General features: G+C 39.4%; 1 protein-coding gene across 1 annotated transcript; it reads right to left on the bottom strand.

Annotated features, from left to right (window-relative positions):
- Positions 1–545: 545 nt before the first annotated feature.
- Positions 546–2,788, bottom strand: LOC117295004 (alpha-1A adrenergic receptor-like). Its single transcript, XM_033777568.1, has one exon. The coding sequence runs from the start codon at positions 2,749–2,751 to the stop codon at positions 1,750–1,752; it is 1,002 nt and encodes a 333-aa protein (XP_033633459.1). The 5' UTR covers positions 2,752–2,788; the 3' UTR covers positions 546–1,749.
- Between the last annotated feature and the right edge of the window lie 7,488 nt (positions 2,789–10,276).

The raw sequence follows: 10,276 nt of genomic DNA, 5'->3' as shown, positions 1-10,276 counted from the left end.
GTGACACACACTGACAGTCTTGTTACAATGTTTTATAATAAATTAGAAAGGCTGCAACTTAACTTTTAAGATTTATAAATAATGTGAAGTTAAAGTTCATAAAATGTCCATCACCACTCTCACATTAACAGGTTTCTCTCTTTGTTTTCTCTCTCTCGTTCAAAAAATATATTGTGATCTGTGTTTATATTTACATTAAATTTGTTTAAAGGGAAGTTACACGTTTGGTAATTACTCAAAACAAATATTAACTTAAAACCTGACTTGGTAATGAGCATTGGAGAGCTGTTGATAGTATAAAACATTGCGGGGTACGACTCCCTCTGAAGTCACGTAGTTTATGAGAAAGAGGTAATTTCTCACTAAAAAAATAAAATCATTCTAGCTAGAAGTTTTTTATTCTTATCTGAAAGCACACAAATTCGTCCAGCAAGGGTGTTTTTTCTTTCATAATTTTCTCGCAACTTTGATGACCGATTGAGCCCAAATTTCCACCAGTTTGTTATTTTATGGTTATGATGAGATACACCAAGTGAAAAGACTGGTCTTTGACAATTACTAAATGTGTACCTTCCCTTTAAACTCAAAGTTGCTAGCATTACAACAGGTGGAACGAATTCAACATTAATATACATTGGTGCTTTATGGCCAAAATCATGGTGTGCAAACATAGGGTCAGTTTTTAGTCGATTTAAAAGCAAAGTGATATATAAAAACTAATTAATTAAACGTCAAAATCATGTGAAAATTTAAGTTGAATACAGCAACAACTTTTACCGATGTTCACAGAATGTCACATCAACATTTAGCTATATATAAAGTGACAGCGTGTACCAACGGCATCTCTGGCCATTCTATATATTAGTAGGGTGAACAATACAAACCATTTTACTTGAAGGGAATCCTTTCAAAAAAAGTAGGCCTCTAGTTGAATCAATGGACTGGACTCAATTTCATAAATATCCGTCTGCTGCCACCAAACTCAACATTCGGGCGTCTTTGTATTTTGTGGAATAAATATAAGCACATCTCACATGCAGCTCACCTATGGTTGGTGTTCTAATCAGGTCGACTGCAGAAGCTCGATATGGCCTATTTTATTATAGAGTTGCAACTCACACATCTATAGTGTTGTGTGTGCAACATTTATTGTATTCGAAAGTGGAAACGATATTCATGGCTAGATGTGGAACTTAGTAAGCACTGTTGCGGGTAATACTTTATACATTGAAGTAAAAGTGTGCGAGAATCAAATTAGGTGTATTAAAAGGGTCTGCCAATACTCAACTACACCTTTTCCAAGTCAAGACTGCAGGCTCGGCTCCACCTTTTTGCAGCCAATATGGCCTAAGCGCACTCCTTTAAAATCACTAACGGGCCAAGCCTGAGCTGAATCTATAGCCGTGGTCTCACAAATACCCACAGAGAGCGAAGCAGTTAGTCTCATTTACAATATCGTGCAATCGATTGGGTGACGACACGACTAATATCAGACATCATGCGTCGTTACTGCCCAACTACGTGCTTTGGGGATAAAAAGTATTTCAACAAACCCGGATGGCCGTTGTGGCAGGAGTTTCTGTCCCCCATAATAATAATATGGCAAACTATGCACAAACTACTTCTGATAGCGCCCTCTTTTGAATCATCCTCCTCAAGCCCATAATTATTAATTTCCCATATGGGGGACAGAATCTCCGGTGGACGGAATTCCTTGGGACACCGTCTCTTGACTTTGGATTGGTTTGTCTAAGATACGTGTGTTTGCCGAGTAGCCGACTCCGCTGTGACAGTTATTGCAGATGGATTCAACCCGTCGTCCCGCGCGATTCGACGGCCAATCATCTTATTCATTGCCTTGCGGAATTGTTTGTACTTGAAGGAATATATGATGGGATTGATGCAACAGTTTGATGCGACGAGCACAGTGTTGAATACCATCAGCGGGCCGTCGAAGTCAATTTTGATCCAGCCCATGTTGAATAGGAAGAAGGTAGCCTGACTTGGCGTCCAGCATACCAGGAAAATCGCAAAGACGATGACAAGGGTCTTGAAGGTGTTTCGCCTTGCCCGGAGAAGCGACTCTTGCTGCTCGTTGACGATGCGTTCCCCGGGGGCTGAGGGCGCTCCACGACGGTCGAGAGACAGCGGTGCAACCTGCGCAGCACTCTTCTTCAGTGTTACCATAATGTGGGTGTACGAAAACAACATGATAATCGAAGGGACGAAGTACTGCAAGACTATCAGAAGTGGACCTATGAAATTGGATCCTGGAATAGGTTTGAATTTACATATCCCATCTATTACGGTGTAGATCATGAATGAGTAAGACTTGAGAGCGATCCCAATCAGCCAAACACCAACACCGATCACTATGGCTGAATTCTGAGAGAATATCGCATTGAAGCGGAATGGGTATACAATAGCTATGTATCTCTCTATAGTAAGAGCGAGGAGGCTGAACGTGGACGTGACGAAGAGCAACCAGAGTAGGGCGTCTCCGATCCAAACACGGCATAGGATCTCCCCAGAGAGGGTCTCTGGTACGGGGACCGGGACGGGGATGTTACTTTGGAGAAGCAGAAAGAGTGACCCTAGAAGGTCAATAACAGCCTGGTGACAGATGAACCCATTGGTCAAAGTATGCATAAAACTGACCTTACAGATGACCACTATGACCAAGCTGTTGCCGAGGATGCCAACCAGGCCGACTAGAGTTTTGTAAATGCGAAGAAACAGTAACACCGCCATGATTCACATGCACAACGAGCAGACGGCTTGAAAGATGGACGGATTTGCGATGAAAAAGTCGTCCGTCATTTACCGTGTCCACACGAACACTGAAAGCAGCAGGGGAGTGAGACATCGTCGTGCCTTTCCTATACCATACATTTCCGCGTATCATAAAACGAGACATCGCTGATTGATCAAACAGGAGAGTAACGTCACCCACTTTGGCCAATCAACATGTCGCTCTCGTCGCACGTCTGCACCGAGCAATCAAGTAAGTGTAGTGTTTCTGTACACCGGTAAATGATAATGAAAAAGTAACAAAAATAACTTGACGACCCTTCTCTAGCTACGCTATTGTGCTTGAGAGAAAAAAAATGTGTTCGACTGACATGTTAACTGGGAAAAACGATCAGAGAATAGTGATCGATCACATTAAGGCCAGTTTATAGTCGGTCGCGCGATGGTGGCGCGACGGAAATCTTGCGCGCAATCCTAAGACTGAGGCCTAAAAACCGTGTCTTTTTATGATCGCACGTCAAGATTTCCGACGCCCGACCATCGCGCGACCGACTATAACTCGGCCTTTAAGCTGTCAACCATCTGTTATTTTCAGAACTAACATTAATTTAAAGAGATTTCCCAATAGTGGTACCGCAAACATCACCTGATTATACTCCCGCACCATGCAATAGTTTCAAAACCAATCCGAAAAAAATATCTTAAAAGGAACATTACATAATTGGTTTTGCTAACAAAACAGTCGCTGGCAGAAGGATTTTATGTAACCCATCATTATACATTAACTGACAAACCTTTAGAAGTTTCAGATCGATCGGCTGTCTGGGTCACGGGAAAATAGTGAAAAACCGAGTAGCCTTCCCATTTTTATGACATCGATTTATAAAATAAAATAAAATGACTTAAAACGCCCACTGAGCGGTAAGCTCCAAACGGAAATTAGTTGGGTTTTTTTTTCTCGTGAAATATGACATTTCAGACAGAATTATTTAAAGGGATGTTTTCTGTAAGTTTTATGTAAATCTGTGATCTTAGATGATTTTTTCTTCTAACCTATTATGTACTGTAATCTGTTACTGCTTTTCTTCACGTTGTCTCTCTATAAGCGTGACCACTTCATTTGAATGTGACGACTCTTTGGAGTTTGTTTGTCCTTTTTTTTCTCATTTAATAATTTTGGTTTGAAACCAAGAATTCTTAGAAAAACGAATATAATCACAAACTCCATGGAGAGAAGACAGAGAAGGAAGTTCAAGTTTTAGATTTAGGTGGAAAAACACAAGAGAGTAATTACAGGTAAAACCCACGCAATAGGCCCATATGGTGCACTGCTGGACTTTCATCTTGCAATGCACACGCACAAGCACGCATCCCCCCCCCCCTTGCCTGCGGCTGACTTATCTGTGAAATGAAGTTAGCGCGGAATTCCCTGTTTGATAAAGCGATGGTCTTTTTCTGCTTACGGTAAGCAGTTCCATGAAACCGCGTCTATACTGTATGGACTGAAAACCCAATCCACATCGTGCACCAGCGGGATTCGAACCGAGGTCCCAGAGGTGGAGGACGATATAGGCCTTACAACCAGAAACTAAGCCGCCAACCTTACCGCCCAATTGAACAACCAACCTGTGAACATTTTGATCACAGTAGTGGGTTTTCAAACATCGTTTTTTTTCTTTCTTAGATTTTGCAGTGATATTTCTCTGTGATCAGCAGACGTAACTGCTTTGCAGTGAGACGGAAATATTTCTCTGTGATCAGCAGACGTAACTGCGTATTAATATAGACAATTACATTTCGCCGAGGGAGGCAAGTGATTTCAAACAAGACACGTGGGGTGGAAGTGATACATCGAACCATGTATTTGTGTAGGCCCTCGACACACGCCCCCCCCCCCCTTCCCCTGCTGCCAGTATAAGCATCGAAAACAATTTTTCGTTTTTATTTTATTTTTACCGAAGCCCGAAACATGAGATATTGTCTGTACCCCATCCATTAATAAATCCATTAGTTGTCAGCATGGAAGATTATTAGCTAGTCGTGGAATTACTGGAAATTTTACTTCAAATTACTGGAGAGGGGGCAGTTGGGATTACGTGCTTAAGTCATAAAATGAATGTTCCTTTAATGTGCCCTTACAATTTAACCCGTTTAGGCCTACCATCCATTTCCGAAATTAGAACTAGACAGGGTTTTTACAAATTCTTTCCCTGAAAACTGAAATAGCATTTTTGCGATGAAAATTTGATTTCAGGAGGGGGGGGGAGTGAATATAGGTCATGTTTTATCCTGTTCGTGCGTGAATGTGTCTCCTAGCCGTTGTCCAAAGAACTAGTTCCTTATTCAGGCGCAAATGTATGTATAGTAGCAGACATGAAAAAGGAAACTGGTTTATTCATCCATGTGAATGGGTTGGGTGAATAACAAACAGAGACTTGGTTTTACATTGTGCATATAGTTCTTAACATCGCCCATAAAATCATGAGCCGAACATAACGACTTTAAACATTCTATACTGTCTCATTTTCACGATAAAAATATTAAGCAAAAAATTAGTTCAATTTATTACGTATTGATTAAAATAATAACAATATCGAAGTCTTGTATAGCGCACGCATCTACCAAACAAGGTACTCAAGGCGCTGAGTGTATACAAACTTTCAGAAAGATAGGTTATTGCAGTGATGGATTCTGAGACCCAATTATGTAGCACCTTATAAGGGTTTACAAGGTGCTACGGCGCTATCAGCAGCCAGGAACACCGGGCGAATCAGTCGGGAAAAAATGCTTCGCAACCATGCTTAGAATGGATGTGTTTCTTTTGGTTTGTGGAACTGTTCGATTGTTTCAATCATATTATAAATGTAGACATACAATAAAACTAACTTGTAAAATTTTTATTTCAAAAGGTAATAGCGTTGATGAGATATTGCCAAAACTCCAGAGCGGTTTGGTCCACGCAAGAAAAAGAATTCGTAATTGGAGTTCACAATCTGAGAAACCTTTCTGACAGTAACTTTCCTTAGAATTATAAATTTAAGATATATCCACAAAATGCATATCTTTTTCCATTATTTACTTTTTTTTTCTCGAAATGAAAAGGAGTGAAAAACCCTCGCTTCGTCTGCTATACCACTCTTGCAAAAAGCCATATAGCGGACAACTGTTTTAAGAGTGAGAAACGGGTAGGCCTACTTTCAACTCAATTTTAGAGTGATGTTCAAATTTCACTCAGAAAGAGTGATACAAATTGACTTTTACTCTTAAAAGAGCGAAAATGCCACCACTCGGACAAGAGAGTGAAAATTGTGAAAGCTGCTGAAAGCACTTTTAACCAAGGTTATATTTCTATTAACTTTTGGAGTGGTTACCAAACGTATACCTTCCCTTTAAAGTAAATATTGTTCACGAAAAAGGTCATGGAATAATTTCAGACGAAATCGGAATTGACAAACCCCGTTCACTGTAATGAAAAATATACATGATGAAGGACCATGTCCCCATCATTCGCTCGTCCCCAGCGCCTTTCTTTAATGCTCCTCTCACACTAGGGAAATTATGCTAGCGAATGGGCTTACGAATGGAATTATTTGACAATCGCTCAAACTTCGCAACATTCGCCGTGTTTCGTAAGCGTTGGTGACAATTTCGGAACGTTCACTAGTCATTCTCCACCTCTTTTCGAAGATCACTCAATCAAAATGTGGCGAATATTCTTGCGATTATGAATAAATTCTTGCGAATAAAAATGTTAACATTCGCGGTGAATTTGCCAAACAATTGCGATTGGATGGTGAATATCACAGAAAAATGCAAATGCTTGGATGTTATATGAATATTCATTTTCATCTTGGTCACCCCTCGGTCGTCCCTCGACCTCTCCTTAACAATATGACGAATGCTTACCAGCGCTTGACCATGCTAGCCAATGCCTTACAAATACGCAACGAACGTTGCGCACGTCGCAACTGAGCTTACCAACAATTTCAAACAAATGAAGCGATTGCTAGCGAATGTTACGAATGCTTGCGAATGCTTACAAAAGGGCTTACAAACGTTAATAACGCACTTAGGAATGTTACGAATGTCTTACCATCGTTGCCAATGTCTTGCCATTTTCTGACTAATTTCCGCGATTGCTATTAATACCGGGGCGAATCTAGCTCTGGCCACTTGTTCGTTTGACAAACAACAACATCACATTTGTAAGAAAGGGGACCCGCGAATGTTACAAACGCCTTACGAGTGCCTTTACGAACGTTGCCACAGCTTACGCATGCTTTACAGACGTTAACAATGGCTTACCAATGCTAACGAATGTCGAGGCGAATGACCGTCTTCGCAACATTCGCTGAAATTAACAAACCGGTTTGTAAATTGACTGATCTTCGTAAGGAGATGGGGCGTGACGGGTAACCGTTCCGAATTCGATACGACAGTCATTCGCCGTGGATTTTCGTAAGCATTGGTAGCCATTGGTAACGTTGGTAAAGCGTGCGTAAACGTTGGCAACTTTCGTAAGCTATTGTAAGGCATTGGCAATCATTGGCTAGCATTGTTTAAGCATTCGTAAAAAATCGTAACATATTGGTTCGACAGGTCGAGGGGTGACCGAGGGCGAACGTGAAAATATTCACTATCAATTCGCAAATTTTGGGCGAATTCACCGCGAATTTCAAATATCCGTATTCGCCCAAGTGTGAGAGTAGCATAACCAAAGGCGCTGGGATGGGCAAACGTATCATGCACTGTCATTGGATTAATAATACGCCTTCCCATCATGCATCACACTCACACTGCACCATATTTCCATGCACTGTACGCATGACGTACTTCCTGAACAAGAATCTGTGCAAGAGATTAGCCCATCCCAGCGGTCCTGGATAGACTGGCCGCTGTTGCCGAGCGAAGCCCCATAAGGGCTGATTGTCACACGATGCAATTTACAGGTAACAAGTTCCTTAAACAATCTTAACAATGGAAACATTCTTACTTTCATCTTGACATAAGAAAGCAGGGAGTAAGTATAATAAGACGGTTCTATAGAAAAATAGCCCCTCATCGAGGTTTCTCTTGCATTGCAGTGCGGTTGGTTGCTTCCGAGATGCCTGTGTAAATTGTCCTTTGTGACAAGGCATTTATACTACACGGCCCTATTTCATAAAGACTGTAAGCACAGAAAAGTATATTACTTAGCAAAAACTTACCAGCCAAAAGTCCATAAAGTTTACACTGTTGTGACTGGGGCAACATAGAAGTTTGCTAAGCAGTATTTTCATTTAATAAAACTTAATATATTTAAGGGATAGTTATTGAAACAGACGGTACTGGCATTTTGAGAAATCGATTACTATTAATTTGTTTTTATTTTGTGCTAAAATTTGTACCTCCATTATTATTTTATTGTTTTTTTTCTAATTAAATTATTCATTACTGTTGTATTCTTCATGTATTTCTTGTTTTCATTTCATGGACAACTACACTTTATTGTAAAGTACTTTTTTTTATTGCAAAGTAATTTCATATAAGTTAAATTTATTTTACATATTTTTTTGCATTTTTATTGTATAAATTCCCATTATAAACATGGTGACAAGTTGCCATCCGATAGTTAACACACTGGTAATTGTCAAAGACCAATCTTCTCACTTGGTGTATCCCAACATAGGCCTACTGCATAAAATAACAAACCTGTGCAAATTTGAGCTCAATTGGCCGTCGAAGTTGCGAGATAATAATGAAAGAATAAAAAACACCCTTGTCACACGAAGTTGTGTGCTTTCAGATGCTTGATTTCGAGACCTCAAATTCTAAATCTGAGGTCTCGAAATCAAATTCGTGGAAAATTACTTCTTTCTCGAAAACTACGTCACTTCAGAGGGAGCCGTTTCTCACAACGTTTTATACTATCAACCTCTCCCTATTACTCGTTACCAAGTAAGGTTTTATGCTAATGATTATTTTGAGTAATTACCAATAGTGTCCACTGCCTTTAAAGGATTTGGGTACTTTTTGTAACACAAAACATAATTTCCGCAGATACTTACATCGTTTGAAGATAGTATGCTAGTAGAAAGCGTACCTTACAATATTAGTTGCTGAGGTGCTGTAGTTTTTGAGAAATGAGTAAAACAACTTCGTGTGACAAGGTTTTTTTTCTTTCATTTTTATCTTGCAACTTCGACGACCAATTGAGCTCAAATTTTCATAGGTTTGTTGTTTTATGCATATGTTGGGATACACCAAGTGAGAAGACTGTTCTTTGAAAATTACCAATAGTGTCCAGTGTCTTTAATGCATATAACGTCTGGGCTTATTATTTTTAAGTCTGAATGCTTATATGATTGTAAAGTTCATAAACAATTTCTTTTGTGAAATATTTCCTCTGAAAATGAGGTCACATTCAAGATAGACCCTTACTCTTTGAAAACCTAAACAGAGTATATACAACAGATGATTTCAATTGTTATGACCAAATAAGGACAATGCGTGTATACGTGCTGAAAGTTGTGCGTGTTTTTTCAAAATTTTCTCCAGACTCTCACAACCGATTAAGCCCGAAGTTTCACAGGTTTGTTATTTCATTATGGTTGATCACATATGGACCACTGTCTGCGACTATTTTGTCAGCTCTTCCCATCCGATACCTTTACAGTTGACGGTTTATGTGGGGCAAGTTGCGCGTAAAACTATCCAATACAACAAAAAACATCTGGACTTGATGAAGAAGTCTCAGAAATACAAATTAGATTTATGCCGGGTGTCTCCTTCGAAACATGACTAGAAAAGACCTTAATTCCCTTGAAAGCCTTTCTATTCGGGAAGAATGATCAATTCACCAGAATCTATAAAAAAATGTTCCTTACATGATTAAAGGAACACGCTGCCTTGGATCGGTCGAGTTGGTCTTTGAAAAAGCATGTGTAACCGTTTGTTATAAAATGCATATGGGTAGAAAGATGTTGCAAAAGTGGAAAACAATGATCCACACAAACTTGCCTCGAAATTGCACGGTTTTCCCTTAACCTTGTTGACTAGCACGACCGGCCATTTTGACTCCCATACAATTTTTGAATCCCATAAATGGCCGACCGAGTAGTTTGCATAGTAAAAGGAAAATCACCCAATTTGTGTGGATCATTGTATTCTACTTTTTAAAAATCTCTCCAAACATTTGCATTTTTATAAAAATGGGTTACAAACGTTTTTTTTTTTATAGACCAACTCGTCCGATCCAAGCCAACGTGTTCTTTTAAGTTATTCCTAATGTTTTACACTACGTTGCACTGCCAGTGAATTTGAAGAGACGGCACCGAAAATTAAATCGTTGTTTATTATTAGATTATTTTCCTTGTTTCAGTTTCTGTAACAGAAGTTTTTTCGGAATTAGAAACAGATACTTTCCTTTATTTTTTTCTTGCATTTTGTGTTCAGTTCAATCGATCAACATTTATTTCCATACAAACACAATATACAAATACAAACAATAGGATTTAACAAGACTGAAAACTGTATGGAGGCATGG

Source organism: Asterias rubens, chromosome 9, assembly GCF_902459465.1.
Source record: "Asterias rubens chromosome 9, eAstRub1.3, whole genome shotgun sequence".
NCBI lineage: Eukaryota > Metazoa > Echinodermata > Asteroidea > Forcipulatida > Asteriidae > Asterias > Asterias rubens.
Note: the sequence above shows the minus strand (reverse complement) of the source record. Positions and strands in the feature narration are given on the sequence as shown.